Raw genomic sequence first — 20,923 nt, 5'->3', positions numbered from 1 at the left:
AGATCCCATTAACATTTCTCCTAGTCTCTCTCATGATTCCAATACACAAGTTGTTCATGAACCCCTTATCAATTAAATCAACAATCCAGATCATACTACACAAGGCAACTTGTCAACAATGGTCTATGCACCATCATCAAATGCCAATGTTATGATAGAAACAAGCATAAAACAAGCTAATGAGATCAACACCCAAATCATTTCATCATACTCTTCAAGTGCATCAATAAAAACATGCATAACACCTGCTCATATCACAACTTCAAAACCAAAATCTATTTTCCTCATATACCCACACTTGAAAGACTGGGGGCAAGAAGATTTACTACAACTAAAGTGGTTTGAAAATAAGGAGGCTATAGCAGTCATTATACATGAAATACTCCTAGTTGAATATCCTGTTGAAAAAGATAGGTTAATCCAACTCTTCAAACAAAGACCAATGAATTATCTACATAAAGTTCATACCAACTCAATAACAACATGCACCTAAAAAGATATTACATCTAAGGGTGGGTTCATTTCAATTTTCAGTACTGCATATTTCTTTAGTGCATTTCATATCTCCATTCCAGAGTGCATCATAGTTGCTTGCATATCACCATTGCACAACATATAGCTACATATCATTATTACTTTCTCATATAGTTGCATCAGTTAACATGATGATTGTCTGAGTCATTCACTTGTCTGCACTAAAAGGAACAAAGGTTCTCTCATTTCCTAGATACTTGTTCAAGAAGTTCTTAGAAGGCCTTTAGTCATTCATCTTCAATGTCACCTTGTGATTAAGTTCTATCCTCAGTTGGGTAGAAGTTTCACTATCAAGTCTTGTTACCCAAAATCTATCGATTGCTATATCTCACACATTAATAAAAAATTCTAAGTCATTATAGATACCTAGTTGGTCATGTGGCTAGTGAAAAATCCAATATTCTGCTTCAATGCTGCTATAATTGTCATACCCAAGTAGGTTTCATTACTTACAATTCAAGGCAAGAAAATCAAAGAAAAAAGGGTTATGTCAATCTCAAGGCAAAAACAAAAAAAATGATCTATTACTAAAATATAATGCATACAAATGCAACAAAAAAAAGCAAAAAAACCTTGACTATGGGAACATGCGAGTAACTCCATCAGGGCTTTGGATGCCTACTGGAAATGGAGCAATGTTTGAGAGATTATAGTACATAACCTCATCGGAGTCCTAAAATATTGTTGGTAGCAAGGCTCTATCCAAGTTGCTTTTCAAGTCAAAATAACTCACATAGCTAGCCACATAGGATTTGAAGGGTCTTTGATGGTTATAAGAGTCAGAATAAACTCAATTGCACACACATGAGAAAAAGAAGGTCAAAATTTCAAGAATTGATGGAGAAGTTTTCCATGCCTCCATTCATAAATCTTGGTTACATAGTGTGTTAAGATGGATGGTCTAAGTCTTTTGAGAATGGATTGACCTCCTATCTCTGAAATGTTTCATACCTTTAATCCAATTAGTGTATTCTAGAATGAAAGACACACACACTCATCCTTGTTCAAATAGGAACAACATTTTTTTCATGTATCTTGCATTAGCATAACTCATATCAAAAATCCATTGTCTCCACCGCATTATGCAACATCATGTTATCTTCATAGGTTTGCATACTTAGGGGCATAAAAGAAAAAAATTCTAAAAATCATATGAAGTCCTAAAAAAATTAATCAAAAACATTCACAAAATTTCATGAAATAAAAAACATTCACAAAAAGTCATGAAACAAGCAATAAAAAAAATTACAAAATTTCATGAATCAATCAAAAACATTCACAAAAAGTCGTGAAAAAATCAATCAAAAAAGATTACAAAATTTCATGAATCAATCAAAAACATTCACAAAAATTCATGAAAAAATCAATAAAAATAAATCACAAAATGTCATGAAAAAATCAAGAACATTCACAAAATGTCATGAAAAATTAAAAAAAAAAAAAAAAATCAAAGCAAGAAAGCATGGACCATCTATCAAATTAAATCAATAACAGACAAACTCTCAAAGTCTACAATCAAACTGATCACATGTCTTGTTAATCAATCAAACTCTATCAAACATCGACATGTCTTATACAAGGAAGGGTACACTCGAAACCAAATAGATCGGTCTTATGCGGGGTACTCACTCTTTGAAACAAGACATTCCTATCAGTGAACACACAAATCAAAAAAATGACATAGATCAGTATGACTGTTGGATTTTTTCCAAGTTAGTCTTATCTTTATCAATTAATAGCAGGTCATGCTTCATCAATACCAAAAACATCAAAAAATTCAAAATCAAACAAAAACATCAAAAAAATCAAAATCAAACAAAAACATTTAGATAAAATCCTAAAAACTCAAAACATTCAGATAAAGTCCTGAAAAAAATAAAAAACATTTAGATAAAGTCCTGAAAAATATACTAAACATATAAAAAGAGTAAAAAAAAATCAATATCAATCCACAAAATCCAAAAAACATTCAAATATCAATTAAAAAACTTGCAATAAATTGTCTCTCAAGAATCCAACACCTTAGTAGATATCCAACAAATGCTTTGCACAAAGTTAAACAAAAGATATAACTATATTGTCAAAACATCTACATTCAAACTGATCAACTATCTAATCTATCGAATTATCAAACTATCAATGTGATCAACATCTTGTCTTAAACGGAATCAGTACACTCGAAACTAGACAGATCGGTCTTATACGGGGTCCAAAACTTTTGAAACCAGACATTATCAAAATCACATCAAACATATAAAAGCAAAGGCACAATCAGTCTAACTATTGAGTTTTGTTTATTTTTGGTTGACTCTTTTTATCAAATTAGAGAAGATCATTGCTTTTAGCTATTCAAGGATGTCCAAAAAGTGACTAGAGGAGCCGTGATGGGCATGATCCTTTTCTTTGTTTGTTGTTTATGGTTTGAACCAATGAAATGCTTGGGAAATTACTCTAGTGGGTGTCTGTGATAGGAGCATTCAGCCTCTGAATGTCACACATACCTCGACCCCTAGCATAATTCCTAGAATGGGGGGTTCATTCCTTGTCTACAATGTGTTTGTTTCTTTGCAATGAGATATCTATGCATCTTGGTTCTTTATACCCTGGTGTACAAAGCTTCATTGTTACATAATAAGGCTCAATGATGAAAATGTATTGCACTATAAATAAAAGACAAGAAGACTATTCATCATCAATCATATCATTTCATTTTTTTAATCTGATCATGTTGATTGTCTCTTCAGATCATTCTCTCATCAAGCATTTTTCTACTTGATCATTCTTTCCAATCATTCTTTCATCTAACATGATCTCTCTCATCACTTAATTTCAATCTTTTCATCTATAATTCTATTATTTTCTCATATCAACTATTCTATCTATTGATCAATTATTCCTCACCTTCATCTATAATTGGCTTTTAGCAACTCAAGGATTTTTATCTATCACATCTTATACAGGATGTATCCTTCTTGAAACTAGACGTTTTTGATATATCATTTGTCTTATATAAGATGTATCCTTCCTAAAACCAGATAGATCAGTCTTATACAAGATGTATCATTCTTGAAACTAGATGTTTTGATCATTTTTGTCTTATACAGGATGTGTCCTTCCTGAAACCAGACTTTATCTTTATTAGATCAATCAGATCAATTCTATCAATCTTATCAATCCAATCCTATCAAATCAATCAATCTACAAATCACTTCAATCATTTATTTTCTATAATCAAACTCATTCCTATCATCAAGTTAACCATTCTTTATCTTTCATCTAACATTCTTCTTTTTTCGAGAGATCATTCATGTCTTCAATGCACAAACAATCTCTCGAGAGGGCATTATACCCTCGCATTACTAGGGCAAAATTTTTCTATTTTCTTTGAAACAATGTCATTTCGACATTGTCTCAAAGAGGGGCAAATGTAGACACTTAAAAATGTCTCTTTAATTCTACACTAATTAGTAGTCTATTTAATTAAGTAATTCTTTAATTATTTAATTAAACTAACTATTTCTTCTAATCACCGCCCTTCAACACTTCTAATTATTCTATTTCTATTCTCAAATTATTTTAATGAGTTAACCATATCTCAATTATTAATTAGATATCAATTATTTAATTAATTATGATCTTTTTCTTAGTTAAATAATCTTTATTATTTAATTAATTCAATTTCCTATGTTTAAAAGATTTCATTTAAATTATTTCAATTAATTAATTAAATTCCTCCAAATCCCCAAATTATAATTCCAATTAATTTCATTTAATTTCATCTCATTTCTCCCAAATTCGAATTTCATATCATTTCATCTAATTTCAAATCATCAAATTCAAATTTCATCAATTCTGAATTTCAGTTAATTTCATGCGCATTTCAGCATTCGAATGAACAAATTCAAATCCAAATTGAAAATGAAAATCAAATTCAATTTCAAATTCCTACAACACATGCTAAAATCAGAACCGATTGATCAAATCAGCTGTCTAATTAGTCAATCATCCTTTTTAACTCACAAATCCATTCACTTCCTTATCCAATCAATTCAGTCTTCTAATCAATCAATCTAGTCAACTTATCCATCTATTCAGTCTACTGGTCAATCAATTGAGTTCACTACTCAATCAAATAAGTTAACATATCAATCAATTGAGTTCACTGATCAATTTAAATCAGTTATCTATCTATCAACACTTGAGTTCAAATTCTCACCTCATTTGTGTTGAGAATCTACAATTCAACCTCTTTTCTCAATTCAGTCTAGAATCACAAAATCAGAGTCTTCAAAGTAATTGTATGCAAGAAATTGGTGCAATACTTGAGAGCCACCAACCACTCAAATTATAGAAGCACAATGGAAGCAAAGATGCAGAATGAGGGAGTTTTTATTTGAATTCATTTCTTATTTTGTATTGATTTTCATTGATTATGTTTGTTTGTTTGTTAATTAGTTGAGATTTGATGATTCGTTCTTATTGGCTAATTAGCTTAATACATGTGACATTTTCAAGCGTAGAAACAACATCCATACTTAATTTAATGAAAAACATCCTCAACATAATTTTGAGATAATTCATTTGATAGATTTCATATAGAAAATACAGAGAATAAAATTTCACATATTTCTATGTAGTTTCTATGCTTATAAATTGTAAATAGTAATACATGGACATGCTTAAAATCAAGAATAGATAAAAATATTAGTCACTCATACAAAATCAAATATTTCTATGTAGTTTCTGTTCTTATAAATTGTAAATAGTAACACATGGACATGCTTAAAATTAAGAATAGATAAAAATATTAGTCACTCATAAAAAATCAAATATTTCTATGTAGTTTCTATTCTTATAAATTGTAAATAGTAACACATGGACATGCTTAAAATCAAGAATAGATAAAAATATTAGTTGCTCATAAAAGATCAAATAACAATAAATGCAATCTATGGAATAGGAATCTAAAGATAATTTATCTTCACTTATATGTACGAATGTAACTACTTTTATATTTGAAAGGTACTAATTTGAATGTAGACCAAAAGAAGTAGAGACTGCACAATATCAAATAGATATAAAAATATAAAATCTAATGTGATAATGATATATTATAAAAATCTTAATCACCATACACTACAAAATTATTATTAATTATTATAAATAAATTACCCATAAATATTTTAATATTATAGATTTTAAATTATTACCTTTCACTATTTAAAATTGTAATAAAAAACTGATTCATTTTTAATTTGGAAGACAAGCGACATAAACTTGAAAGATATTAAGTTGTATAGACTAAACAAATAAAATAAGCATCACTCTTCAATATTGATTATGTTTGGGATCGTCCATAACCGATCCACGTCTATTTAATATAATACATATTAGAGCTAAAAGTCTATAATACAAAACACCATTACGTAGGCATCTTTCCACAACTAAAGGAGATTCATAAGTTTACGGCTACCTAGCTTCAGGCATGTCAAGTACGTTTGACGATCCACTCAAAATGAATCTAGATTCACCGTTATCATCTAACACACATGCCTTCGCTTCTGCTAGCTCTTTCACAACAGTATTCATTGTGGGTCGGTTTATTGATGTTCGTTCCACACAATTGTATGCGATCTCTGCAACTTTACGTGCAGATGTTAAGCTATATCGACCACCTAATGAAGAATCCATCAAGTCTACTAGTCTCCCACATGTAAGTAATTCTTTTGCCTGCATAATAAAGAAGGTGAGGACAACAAATTGGTTATTAATGAGAACAGTAATAGATTAAATATTAAATGAATTACCCTTTCGACTGTTCCTTCCTTGGGTGGTACACCAGAAATAATCTCCAACAACACCACACCAAAACTATAGATATCACTTTTTTCATTTAACGATGATGATCCAAAATATCTGCATCAAATTCCAAATTTAGTGTATTGTCAATCATTTAATGAATGTTAAACTAATTAGTTGGTTGATGGAAAGATAATATGAAGGTTAAGTAGGAAAATACTCAGGATCCAGATAGCCGAGGGTTCCCTTGACATTAGTTGATATATAGCTTTTGGAGCTGTCTAACAACTTGGATAGACCAAAGTCAGATATCTTGGCAAACATTCGTCTATCCAAAAGTATATTACTGCACTTAATATCTCTGTGTATAATTGGAGGACTACAACCCTCATGCAAGTATAGCAAACCTGCAAACAATGTAAGACCTTTGTAATGTAGAAGAGCAGTTTTACTTGCAATAACCATAAATATTGAAACCAATTGTTTAAACAAATTACCCTCTGCTGCTTGGAGAGCAATGTTGACCCTGGTTTGCCAATCAAGAGGTTTCTCTAGTTTGGCTGGGCCTGCAAACAGAACAGTAATTCGTTTTACTAAACCATGATCGCATTTAATTTTATTCACAACAATATGAAATAAATAATACCGTGTAAATGATCCATCAACGTCCCACATTCCATAAATTCATATACTAACGCCACAATAGGTTTTCTGCAGTACCCAATGAAATATACAAGATTCTTATGGTATATTCTTGAAAGGAGAGATACCTGAAGCCAACAACACAAGTAACATACGTTTAATGGGCAATTTGGGCTGAAGTAAAAGTGTCAGATATATAGAAAATTCTTGTCTTGAATAAAACATTCAATATTTTGTGAAGAAAGTTAAAACCTCATTTCGAAATTCTTGTTTTCCTTGAAATGAATCCGTTGAAAGTACCTTCACTGCAACCTCATTTCCTGAAAGTTTACCATAAAACACAGATCCAAAGCCTCCCTTACCAATGAGTGTAGAATAGTTATTTGTAGCTGCTTTAATATCTTCTTCAGTATATTCTACCGTCAGCTTGTGAAATTCATTTGGGTCATCTTCATCTGTTTCGAAAGACAAATAAAACAATGGTTTCCAAGAAGATAGAAGAGTTGAAATTATATTAATTGATTTTGAATAAACCTTTTGCAAGTCACAGGAATTCAGAAAAGACCTGTACATGAATGTTGAGGTTGCATAATAAAATTGTTGGTGGTGAGATTTCCTCGATTATATTTTTTCCTCCATAGATAAATCCCGAATATCAAAGTGATTAACAGAACCGAACAGCCAACAGTGAGTCCTATAATGGAACTTTTTTCTTTTCTTTCCTTGTTTATTGGAGAATTACTTTGAGGATAAACTCTGTAGCGTAGAGTGAACAATTAAGATTCGGAAGGTTAAAGATAATTAATTATGTGTCTAGTCCTCCTTTTGAATTCAAAGAGACAAAAGATAAGAAAGGGTGTCCTCATACCGAAGGTTTAAACCCGGCTTAATCAAACCAGGTGGTACATCTCCATCTAATTTGTTGTTCTGCAAGAAACTAAATCAACAGCGAAGCTACTAATTATAAACATGCTCCGTTAAGTACCAGTAAACGTTACTTTGTCTAAACCATTAAAAATATACATAAAATTATTGTGAGAAAAGACAAGAAATCTTGAGTAAACATACAGTTCATTCAACATGGGCAGTTTCTCCAATGAACTTGGAATATCCCCAGTCAGCTGATTATTTTGCAGTTGCCTTCAATATGCAAGGCGAATTAAAAATCAATACATACAAATTACCTTTCTCATTGATCTATGTATATAAGAATAAGGTATATATTAGAAAACGGTTGAGGATCTCTTACAATTTTCTAAGGTTCTTCAATGAGCTGAGGTTTGGAATAGAACCTGACAGATTATTGTTTCCTAACAGCTAAAACAAACAATATAAACTTAAGAGTTACTTATTAAATTGAGTGGCGCCATATCTATAAATAGAAAAATAGAATGTATACCTTTTCTTCAAAAATAGAACTGGCAAGTGGAGGGGGAGGGAAGTCTTACCAACTGAGTTATTGCGGTTAAGTTGGCTATGCTTGGAGGTATGTGGCCAATTAGACCCCTGTTTGTTAAATTCCTGAAAATAGTTGGAATTTATACGGGTTAAGAGCTTTTGGTGCCTAAATGACACGTAATGTATTCATTGCTGTGAGTTTTAACAAAATTTAATGGCTTTTACGGAAAGAATTTTACACAATAATCACCCGCGGGGGGTTTTCCTCGTTGCATGTGACACCGGTTATTGGAAAACCTGCAGGCAAACAAGGATCTCCTCCTATCCAATCATCTGGTACATTCGCTGTGTTCGCTATTTTCCTAATAGCAAGTACTGTAACACAGACCTTAATTCGTTATGCGCTGATGAGAAGAAAATATAGTACTAAATAGTTCCCTCCTTAAAAATTTAATAATAGCGTGACGATAATGGAACTGAAGGACTAAAGACCCTATCTAAGTAGGCTGCCTCAATTATTATTTTGGAATAAAAATATAGGAAATCGATAAGCTCTTCTATAAGAAACTAATAATGAATAAATGAACCAAATTGATAAGTGCCTCTTAATTTATTGAGTTCAACAAAGTCGATAGAAAATGAAACTTATATGTACCATCTCCGGTGTGTGTAATATAGTTTATGTCTATAATTCGATAGACTTCTGCTGCATTTATGAATGGCCTCATGTCGGATCCTTCTAAGGGATGCAATCTTATATCAATAGATTTCAGTGGGCTAAGCTTCAAAATCTGATACCATTCCCGACAGTTTAGGTATGAAGGAAACTTTAATTCTGATACTTTACGATTGCTAACAAAAATCTGGAAGGTTTGCTTCCTTGAAGAGCTTGTCTCGTTAATGATGTTACAGAAGTAAAGAGCAATATAATAAGAGCCGTTGTCAGGTACAAAATAATGGGACCCTACTGGAATTAATAGGTCTTCCCCTACTTGCGTTGCAATGGCATACTCTAATACAGATAAAGGTGGTTGGTTCCACAAGCTTGTCTTCAAAGAGGAGTTCGTGCTGATATTCGTTGTGGTTGTCGATACCGCAGGAGAAAGCCAGATGCGATCAAACCGGTCCTCTGGATACCTGTAACACCACAAGGACATTAACCTTTATAATGCCATTATAAAAGATTCAAAACTCACGTCCAAACAGAAGCATTATTCTACTTACCTTGAAAAATCATGATCACCAAAACTTCTAAGAGAGAAGTAAACTAAAGCATTGTTGTTGAAATCAGTGGAATTATACATTGGAGATTGTAGCGGCCTCAACTCAATGGTTGAAATGAACACATAGTTACCATCTTCTGTCTGTGAATTTCTGGCCAGGCATAAACTCAGAGTCTCACTTTTGGGGAGCAAGATGATCTCGTTAAAGTAGTAATAAATTTGGTCTAAAGCCTTCAAGCGGACTGTTTGCCATTTAATTCCATCTATGATTAAGTCAAAGATGCTTGCTAAAGGAAGATCTTCAAATCCTCCGAATAAAAAGGTAGTCCTTACTAGTAAAAGTTTATGAGGCATCACGGGGAGTAAGTAACAATATTTATTTAGTTCCAGATTTGTAAAATAAGCCACGGACTGATACTCATAGGGAGCAATAGTGCTCAATGGAGGCTTAGTGAAGTTGTTTCTGAAGTTGATGAATAAGGAATCTGTAATCCACTCGAATTCTTCACCCGTTCTGTTCTCTGAAGCGCCGCAGCTGATACTCAGAAATCCTTCATTGAAAATAACGCCAGCACGAATCAGGGTAAAAATTTATTCAATCAAAGTAAAATTTCAAGAATTGAAAATTCAACCACTGTTCTTCGTTCTTTGTAACCAATTGCAAAACTTACGAGAATAACTTACAACACTAAACAATCAGAAATTCAAATAAATAAATAAATCTCACAAACGATTAAAAACGTATCATACAGCAATCTTGAGGCGCTTAGCATACAAAAAATAATAACAGTTTACCGTTTATTCTCAAGGTTCTCTGTCTACAACCACCGATATAGTGATAGTTTTATAAAGCCTTGTTTTAATCTCAAATAACAAAAAGCAAAACTAAATACAATCCTTAAAAATATTAATTTAACATTCAGAGCGTAGATACTAAACTGGTAAAAATAAAAAATAAAAGTATTTTATTCAAGGCAAATATACTATCGTAAAAATGTATTGGAACAAATCATAACTTACCATCTGGATTTGTGAGTGTGGAGAGACTGAATAATCCAATGAGAGCTGTGATCGCTAACAAGGTTGAACTTGTGAATTTCATGATAATCGATGCAAGCAGGCAATCAATAAGATCAAAATATAAAGGGCAGCTACTATAACAAGGGTTCCTGCCAGAGACTGGAAGAATAACTTTGGTTTCATCAGATCTGTTTCTGGAAACATGTACAAAGACCCACAATCTGAAGTGTCTGGAAACATGTAGAATGCTTGGGCTGAAGGCTAAAAGACAAAGGATGCTGCTTAGGCTACAAGGTGTGATAACAGGGCAAGGCAGGGCCAGAGGCTGGTTCTCTGGACCAGAATCCTTACACTGAAAAAGCTTGTCTAGAGGTCACTTTTTCAATCTTGTGCTCTATCATAAAAAGATATTACAAAAGCAAAAAGATGCTTGGATTTTCAGCTTTTTAGCATCACTAAAGCTACAACAGTAGAGATTCACATGATGCATGGACTTTTATTTATCTTTTTAGCATCACTAAAGCTACAAAAGTAGAGATTCACATGATTCCTATAGAATTGGGTGTCATTAAGGTTCTAAACGAAAGAGTGTGTGCTTTTCAAGACTACCAAGATCTATAGATAAGAAAGAAAACATGTAGAAAACCCATAAATTAAACAATTCTATGGTTTCCAAGATGGCATAATAATGTTCATATTAGCCTACAGAATTGAATAGATTAGTCTATAATTTGTTCATGCTTTTACAATACAATCCTCTATTGAAAAGGATATACAATACAATGCTATTAAAAGTATCATATACATTGGAATTATAGAAAACATAAACTTCCTAGGAAAAACAACTCAAATATTCATGAACAATAAAATATAATTGATAATGCATTCTCCATAACAACACTTGTGAATTTTCATCATGCAGGAGGAGGGTTTGAAGTTTGGTTGGGGAGATGAAGTGGCCGCTGATCCCCATCCCCCTGAAGATCCTTTTGGCACCAATATGGATCATGTGCCTCAGTGGGTGTTTCAGAATGGTCAGTGGGTGGACATGGCTGCCTGACATAATGTTTCTTCTGGTCTTCCTCTCCATGGTGCTCGTGTGGGGAATGAGGGTTTGCCTTGGGTTAAAAATGTTAGGCGAGATTTCCATTCTTTCCCATCTTCTGGCAATTTTCAATGGTTTTTTCGACAGTCAAAGGGATGAGGCCATATAAGAGGGTCAAAGGCTCTTGGTGTTCGGTGGTATGGCTCGGGGGTCGGAAATTTTAGGGCTTCCCAAGCTATTAATAAGGCACGACATTGGGTGGCAAATACGGAATGTAGGGTTGGCCCTGTAAAATAGATGTTGGGTGCCTCTTTGAGGAAGGAAAAATCAAAGGAAGTTGTTCGCCCTCTGCCGAATCCTAAGATGTCTCTAAAGTCAAACTCTGTATGGCTTCTAGTACCTTCGATTGATTCTTTTGATGTTTTTGGGGAAAAAGGCTCATGATCTTCAAGCTTTAGTGGTCATTATCCAGGTTTGGGGAGACTCTATTCCTCTTTCAAAGCTTCAATGTAGGATTCACTCGCACTGGTATGGAACCTTGTACTTCCAATTTTTGTCTACAAGTGATTTTATTGTTGTGTTTGATTCTCTTGAAGCTAGGGATGAGGCTTTAGAGGTCTCGATTTTTTGGTTGGGTAAATTTGGTCTTTGTTGAAATCTGGAAGCCCTTCTTCGAGTCCTCTTGGGTTCCTTCTAAACAGATTCCTATTTGGTTTAAACTCCCTCAACTGCCTTCTAAATTTGTTGAGTTGGATATTTTAAAGAAAATTGGGGATTTTTTTGGCAAGTTTTTAATATCGCACTCTATTTTTGAGGATGACTACTTTTTGGTTAAAATTTGTGTTCTTGTTGTTGTGAATGTGTCCCCTCCTCGAACTTGTAACATTCACTCCTCTGCTGGTATTTGGCATCAAACCCTTGTGACAGATTCATTGAAATTTGCTCATTCTTCAGTTGTTATGGACTCAGCTTTGTTTTTTTATTTGAAAAAGATTAGATTTGCTTCCAGATCTATAGATTCTTCTATTGACAAAAATCCTGAATGCTTTTCTTGGAATTTTGTGCCAACTATTTTAAAAGGCTCTCACATTTCACTTGTCATCTCTCCTTTGGATAAAAATGTTTCATTTGGAATTAATAAAGATTCAATTAATTGTTCTATTCCTTCACAAGTCTTGGGCCTGGATAAGGATATTTGTGTGGGTAAAGTTAAAGCTGTTGGGAATTTGCCCGCAAAATGTGTGGGTTTGGAAAAAGATAAGTTGAGTGTTAAGGGTTCTTCTTTCCCTGTTAACCCTGCTAAGCTGGTTTCTAATGAGCCCTCTTTTGATACTAATAGTCCCCTTATCACTCTGGATGATGATCTTATTACTCAAGTGCAAAACATTGTTAATAATAATAACATTGTCTTAAATTCTGATCTGGCTGATAAAATTATAACCTCGAGTAAAGTTGATTTAGGTAGGCTGGACAATGATTTATCTGCTTTCCCTATTAGTAACCCTTCAAAATTGCTCAATCCAGAAAGGGCTTTGGTTCCCTTTGTTCTTGGGTATCCATCACATGCTATTAGGGATGAGTGCATGGGTCGAGGTAAGGATAAGGACCTTGTTGGAACAGCTCCTCTAGATGGCTTACCTTTGATTCAGTCCCCACTTTTGCTTGCTTCTCCTTTTTTTACTCCTGCAAAGAGGCGTCGTAAGCCTAAGCATGTTAAGACTCAATTGGAGATTGATGTTGGTATCCAATCAACTCTTCTTGCTTCTTTGGATTCTTCGAAGAAGAAGAGGTCCAAAAAGCCTTTTAGTTCGCCAGTTACAAGAGCCTTGGCTTCTAAAAGGAGCCTTCAAAAGGAGTTTGTTGTGGGAAAAGTCTCTCAGACTCCAAATTGTAAAAAGAGGGGAGTTGATGCCTCCCCTCTAGCCCAATGAAGATAATATCTTGGAATGTTAGGGGCTTAAATGCCCCTAACAAGAGATTCTTGATTAAGTCCCAATTGGACTTAATTGACAATGATAGAGGAAGGTGAGGGAGTAGTTGGTGCTTGGATTAATGAAAAGGAAAATGATTCACGAAGACCTCTAAAAGGAAACAACTGAAGCATTTTATATATCGACAAATTTCAAGGCAGGAGATCTTGTTCGAGATTGCTATTTTCAGCAAATATGGATTAGATAATGGAAACCATGTACAGATGCATCCATGAAGGATAGGTGATCGATCCAAGACAGGCTAGATTGGATCTCATGAATATTGTGTTTTGAAGAGGAAACCCTAACCACTTCGAAGTTTGAATTTCTTTCTAGCAGGAAATCACAGGATAAAAAAGGAGAGCTCGAAAAAGAGCATGTTGATGTTGTAGAGAAGAGGAAGAGAAAAGAGAGAGTTAGTAAAAGAGAAGAGTTGCTAGCCTTAGAAATAGATCTAATAAAGTCATAGTGTATGTGAGCGAGCATACTGGTGAGAGGATTCTACTGGCATAACTATAGTTTTGTATTTGAGCCTAACTGACAAGGTGTGGCAGAGAAAACAACATCCAAGTGCGACACAGAGTGTTGAGAGATTGTGTGAGAAAGGGAGAGAAGGATAACAAAGGATGAGAATTAGAGAAAGTAATCTCATAACTGGTAGTGTCAGATTCTATGGAGGAGAAAAGATTGTCAAGTTGCAATGCGTTATTTGATCAAAGAGTTGCAGAATTCATTTTCAATGAGAAGACTTAATTGTATTCAAATAATATTTCAATATACATTGCCAAGTTGAAGCCTGGTGCAGGGGTTGGTGCTCCTTGGGTTGGTACCCTAAGTATTTGTAATTTAGTGTTTTACCCATGAGGCTGGATTGGAGAAGTAGTCTCCAGCAGCTTTTCTCATCGAGGTTTTTCCCACATTGGGTTTTCCTCGTAAATCCGATGTTGAGAGTTACATTTGTGTGAATGGTCTCTTTGGCTTTCTTTCTTGTTCTACCAGTTTGACTATTTAGTGTTTAAGTGAATAACTAATATTCTGAAGTTTATTTGAAAGTCAAATAACTTAGGAACCACTAATTCAACCCCCTCTTAGTGGTATTCTATGTTCAACAATTGGTATCAGAGCCAAGTTCCCGATTATCTTTAAACCTTGGGTAGATTCTGGACTTTGAACACAATGGCAAGAAATGAGTCTACTTCATCAAAAGCCCCCCATGTTTGATGGATCTAACTATGCCTTCTGGAGAAAAATAATTTAGACCTATATTTCCTCCTTGGGTTTTGATGTGTGGATGTCTGTCAAGAATGGTATGTTGTTCCTAATGCTCCTCCCTCTGATCTGGATGCCAAAAAGGAGTATGAGAATAATACAAAGGCCAAACATGCTATCTTGAGCGGACTGTCTGATAATGAATATGTCAAAGTCATGCACTATGTTTTAGCAAAGGAGACTTGGGACAAATTGTAGAAGTTGTTTGAAGGAGATGCAAAAGTCAAAGAAGCCAAGTTGCAAACACAAAGGGGCCAACTTGAAACCATCAAAATGAAAGATGATGAAAAGATTGTAGATTATCTTCATAGATTTGATGAAATGGTGAATACTATTAGAGGGCTTGGAGAAGAGATTGCAAATGAGATTCTTATCAAGAAGGTACTTAGATCTCTCACACTCAAGTATGATACTAAGGTGTCTGCAATAGAAGAAGCCAAGGATCTGAAGACCTTTACAATGGATGGGTTATTTGGATCTCTAACAACCTATGAGATGAGAACAACTGATGATACTTCCTCAAGGAAAGAAGCAGCATTGAATATCACCAACAAGGGAAAATAAGAAGCTACTCATAGAGAATCCAGTGAAGACTCTGATGCAGAAGTAGAAAACTTTGTCAGGAAGCTCAAAAGAGGATCTGGTCGGTACAAAGGAAAGCTACCACTTAAATGTTTCAACTGCAAGAAGGTAGGACACTTTGCTGCAAGTTGCCTTCATAAAGAAACTAGTGGAGATGAGACAAGAGAGTTTAGAAGATCTTCCAGCAAAGACAGAGAAAGGAATGACTACTGCCAAGGAAGGAGAGGCTACCAAAACCAGAACAACCTATATGCTATTGAGGATGACACAAAAGTTGAAGAAAATGCATTAGAAGATGATTACCATGAGAATGACAAAAAAGTCAATCTCTTCATGGCACTAGATAGACCAGTTGATGAAGACGAGGAAGAGGAGGATATTAAAGCCGAAGTGGATTTGGAGAGTGAGCTTATTAGTGCTCTTGAGGAATTGAGTAAAACAAGAAGATAACTCAAGAGGGTTAAGCTTGTTGTAGTAGATGAACAAGATCTCTTGAAGCAATCCTTGGATGAGTCTAATCAAGTTATATCTGACTTGAAATTGTAGCTGGAAGAAACTAAGAGGATAAGTGAAGCTACAGCCTTTGATCTGACAAAGAAGGAAAAGGAGAATCAAGAGCTGGAAGAAGAAGTAGTAAATCTCAGAAAGGAGTTTGAAAAAAGTAAGGAAGCAATAAAAATAAAGAGCAAGTATGAGGGCAACACCAAGGATTTAGACAAGATGTTAAGCAAACAAAAGCAATCCAGAGACACTAGTGGCTTAGGCTTTGAAGAGAGTCAAAATTTGACCTACAAAGACAAATCCAACAAAGAAATAATATTCACCTCTTCAATTATAGGTGAAGAAAATAAGACATTCACTATAGGCAAGGATATTGACAAAAAGACATATGTAGATGTTGTTGGAAATCGCCACTCAAATCAGTATACAACAATGAACTGGAGGTCACACTTCTTGTACCAACATGCGGATCCAAGGAGAAATACAAGAATTGACTGTGAAGGATTCACCATACTCAAGAACATGAAGGTAAGACCCCCAATGAGGCAGTTCCATTCAGAACTAGGACAACCTAACCGGTATTTTTCAAACTTTCATGGTTATTGTTATTAGTGTAACAAATTTAGGCATAGAATAGCTGACTGCAGATTAATCAATAATCCCTCTATGATTTATGAAAGTATAAATCCATTTAATGCACTCTAGGACATGAATGTTGTCTGTTATCAGTGCAATGGATATGATCATAAGAGTTTTGATTGTAGAAAGAATAAACTAGTACCCTACAATAATTTTAAGGATGTTCCCCTAAACGAAAATGTAAAATGCTATAACTGTCAAGAGTTTGGACACATAGTAAAGTTTTATAAAAACTAGAAGATCAAGTAGAAGAAGACAAATCTGGTTCAAGAGCCAGTAACTGAACCTGAGCTCAATATAGCAGCTGACAAGAAGAAGGAGACCAAACCAGTTTGGGTTGAGAAAGAAAAGGAAAAGGTTGAATCAAGTCTCATAGTATAGACTGCCCTACATGCTGAAAGGAAAAATCTATGGGTTGTAGATAGTGGTTGCTCAAACCATATGACTGGTGACAAAAGGAAATTCATCAAACTTGAAGACTGGAATGGTGGTTCAGTAAGATTTGGAGACAACTCCTCCATCAAAATAAAGGGATAAGGAACTCTAAGCATTGATAGAAAACTTAAGGCACATGAAGTATATTATGTGGAAGGCCTAAAGTACAATTTGTTGAGCATGAGTCAAATGTGTGACAAAGGTTACAAATTCACCTTTGACTCAATCGGTTGCCAGATAAAGAAAGAGTATTGGTAAAGTTGTGGCAAAAGGAAAGAGAACAGATGGAAATGTTTATAATATGAAAGAATTCTATGAGTCCCAATGTATGTTAGGACAAGTAGATGAAAGTTGGTTGTGGCACCAAAGATTAGGTAACATAAATTGTGATAGCCTAGTTGCAGTAAGCAAAAGGGGGTGTGTGAGGAATATTCCACCCATCATGAAACTGGTAAACGCATTTTGTGATGAATGTGTAAAAGGTAAGCAAACTAAAGTGAGCTTCAGGACAAAAGAGCACAACACCTCAAGACCACTTGAAATTATGCATACAGATCTGTGTGGTCAAACTAGGAAAAGAACACTTGTAAGTGAAAGATACTTTATGCTCTTCATTGATGATTACTCAAGAATGACATGGGTCACCTTCCTAAAAGATAAATCACAAGCATTTGAAAGATTCAAGATCTTTCGTAAGATGGTGGAGAAAGAAAGTGGGTGCAGGTTAAAATGCCTAAGATCAGACCGATGTGAGAGTTTACATCAAATGAATTTGAAGATTATTGTGAAAAACATGGAATTAGAAGGAAATACTCTACTTCTAAGACACCACAACAAAATGGTGTGGTAGAAAGGAAGAACAAGACATTTACGGAGATGGCCAAAACCATGTTAAATGAGGCCAGTCCGTTGGACACATATTGGAAAGAAGTTGTTCATACTGCTGGATATACTTTAAACTGGGTTCAATTCAGAACAAAAAACAGGATGACACCTTATGAGTTATGGTATGACCAAAAGCCATCAGTCAAATACTTCAAACTTCTTGGAACCAAGTACTTTATCAAGAAAGATATGGATGGTCTAGGAAGTTTTGAATCTAGGAGTGATGAAGGAATCTTCCTTGGTTACTCATCAAATAGTAAGGCCTACAAATGCTACAACAAAAGAATAAGAAGAATCATTGAGAGTGTGCATGTAAAATTTGATGAGGATATGCACAAAGGATGCTAACCATAGATCAGTCGGTATGATAACTCTGGTGACAAAGATGATGAAGGTCAGTCTGACATTGAACTAGAGGAAGCATCCAAGAAGAGTCGCAACCGGTATGTACAGCTGAATCACTCAGAAGAGAAAATTCTAGGAAATAAGAGTGATGGTGTGCAGACTAGAAGAAGACTTCCTCAGAATGATGAACAAGTTAACCTCTACCTCATGACTGAAGTTGAACCCAAAAATTCAATGAGGCAAGCAAAAGACAAGAATGGATGGATGCCATGGAAGAAGAACTGCAACAGATTGAAAAGAACAAGAGTTAGGAGTTAGTCCCTAGACCTGAAGACAAGAACATCATTGGCGCTAAATGGGTCTACCAGAATAAGATGAATGAAGAAGGTAAGATTGTTAGACATAAAGTTAGACCAGTTTGCAAAGGATACTCTCAGATAGAGGGGATTGAATTTGAAGAAACATTTGCACCGATAGGTAGATTAGAAGCAATTATAATGTTTCTAGCCTACTCTGCCTATTAAAGCTATAAAGTATACCAAGTGGATGTAAAATCTTCCTTTCTAAATGGAAATTTTGATGAAGAAGTGTACATGTAGCAACCACAAGTGTTTCTGCTACATGATGATGAGACATTTGTGTGCGAGTTGAAGAAGGCCTTGTATGGTATAAAGCAAGATCCTAGAGCATAGTACTCAGGACTAGATCACTATCTGAAGGAGGGGTGACACAAAAAGGGAAGTGCTAATAGAAATTTGTACATAAAGAAAGATGGGAACCACATGATCATTGTGGTTGTGTGTGTAGATGACATCATCATTGGAGGCAACAAGGACACCCTCTGCAAAGCATTTGTTGATCAGATACAGTCAGAATTTGAGATGTCAATGCTTGGTGAATTGACTTACTTCCTTGGTTTGCAGATATTACAACAAGATAAAGGAATCTTTATCTCTCAAATCAAGTATGCAAAGGAGATGTTGAAGAAATCCCAACTAGAAGATTGTAAACCGGTAAGTACCCCCATGGTGACCGGCAACAAATTGAGAAAAAATGATAAATGATTGGTGGTGGATCAGACTCTGTATAGATCCATGATAGGTAGTCTACTATGTCTAACTGCTTCAAGACCATATATAGTTCAGGCAGTATGTATGGTGGCTAGATTCCAAGCTCCACCAAAGCAGTCACATATGAATGTTGTCAGCAGAATTTTTAGGTACGTGTAAGGGACACTCAACTATGGTTTGTGGTATCCTAAACAAGGATATTTTATCTTGGAAGCATACACTGATGCTGATTGGGTAGGTTGCATTGATGATCAAAAGAGCACAAGTGGTAGTGCATTCTTTCTAGGTGACCGATTGGTCTTATGGAATAGCAAGAAGCGGGATTCAATCTCTCTATCTACTGCTAAAGCTAAATACATTGCTACTAGTACATGTTTCTCTAAGGTACTTTGGATGAAGGAGACTCTCAAAGACATACAGGTGGACATCACTGATCCTATTCTCATCCAGTGTGACAATTCAAGTGCAATCAACATAGAAAAGAATCTAGTCATGCATTCAAGGATAAAGCACATTGCTATCCAGTATCACTTTCTTAGAGAGAAGGTTGAAGGACAGGAGGTAAGGATGGATTATGTTCCTACTGGCAAACAAGTAGCAGACATTTTTACAAAACCATTTCTGATAAGCACTTTTGAGTACCTCTGACACAATTTGGAAGTTGTGTCATCTATCTAGGAAGGCTTTATATGGTTCTAGGGGAGCTGATAGTAGTCAAAGGGGGAGTGCACAACACCCTTTGTCATTGTGTCAAAGGGGGAGAAATGTACTAGTATAAAGTGTCTTGCAAGAATTTGACATCAGTGCCAAAGGGGGAGATTGTTGGAATTCTGGCATTAAGTTGTCATTGATGTCAGCCGACATGATGGGTATTCAAATGAGTGTGAGCAAACAAGATGTAGGCTTACTGGTAAGGCATAAACCGGTTTGAAGGATAGTTCTCTGTTTATGATGAAGAGGCAGAATGTTAAAAGTTGTCACAAACTAGTGGAGGAGAAGATGTGTTACCGGTATAGTGTGCACTACCGGTTAGCAAAAGAAGAACATCTTACTGGTAAAGGCATGTACCGGTATGAGTTTTTTGAATGATCAAGTCTGAACCCACTATGTGTCAGTGAGCAGAGTGATTAACCATGGTGATGTCATGTGGAGCCAAGGTGGAAAATAGGCAGAGGTTGGTAAAACCTTCATCCAAACGGTAGGTGAAACTATCTGTCGACATAAATAAAACAACAACAAATCACGAGATTGTATCTGACCGTTGCGACTCGAGCAAGAAACAATGATAGAGGAAGATCAGGGAGTAGTTGGTGCCTAGATCAATGAAAAGGAAATCCAATTCAGCAAGACCTCTAAAAGAAAACAACTAAAGAATTTTGACTCTAGGAGTGATGAAGGAATCTTCCTTGGTTACTCATCAAATAGTAAGGCCTACAAATGCTACAACAAAAGACTAAGAAGAATCATTGAGAGTGTGCATGTAAAATTTGATGAGGATATGCACAAAGGATGCTAACCATAGATCAGTTGGTATGATAAATCTGGTGATGAAGATGATGAAGGTCA

The 20,923-nt window shown here is 35.0% G+C and overlaps 1 protein-coding gene across 1 annotated transcript; it reads right to left on the bottom strand.

The window, feature by feature from the left end:
- Positions 1 to 5,806: 5,806 nt before the first annotated feature.
- On the bottom strand, positions 5,807 to 11,013 carry LOC131044982 (probable LRR receptor-like serine/threonine-protein kinase At1g67720). Its single transcript, XM_057978481.2, has 15 exons — positions 10,617 to 11,013; positions 9,598 to 10,147; positions 9,029 to 9,510; positions 8,613 to 8,748; positions 8,424 to 8,496; positions 8,225 to 8,292; positions 8,044 to 8,115; positions 7,844 to 7,912; positions 7,541 to 7,731; positions 7,228 to 7,430; positions 6,980 to 7,103; positions 6,831 to 6,899; positions 6,554 to 6,740; positions 6,342 to 6,450; positions 5,807 to 6,264 (listed from the first exon to the last, which is right to left on the bottom strand). The coding sequence occupies exons 1-15, from the start codon at positions 10,696 to 10,698 to the stop codon at positions 6,004 to 6,006; spliced, it is 2,676 nt and encodes an 891-aa protein (XP_057834464.2). The 5' UTR covers positions 10,699 to 11,013; the 3' UTR covers positions 5,807 to 6,003.
- Positions 11,014 to 20,923: the final 9,910 nt, after the last annotated feature.

Source organism: Cryptomeria japonica, chromosome 1 (genome assembly GCF_030272615.1).
Source record: "Cryptomeria japonica chromosome 1, Sugi_1.0, whole genome shotgun sequence".
Taxonomy (NCBI): Eukaryota; Viridiplantae; Streptophyta; class Pinopsida; order Cupressales; family Cupressaceae; genus Cryptomeria; species Cryptomeria japonica.
The sequence above is the reverse complement of the archived record's forward strand: the minus strand, read 5'-3'. Positions and strand labels throughout refer to the sequence as shown.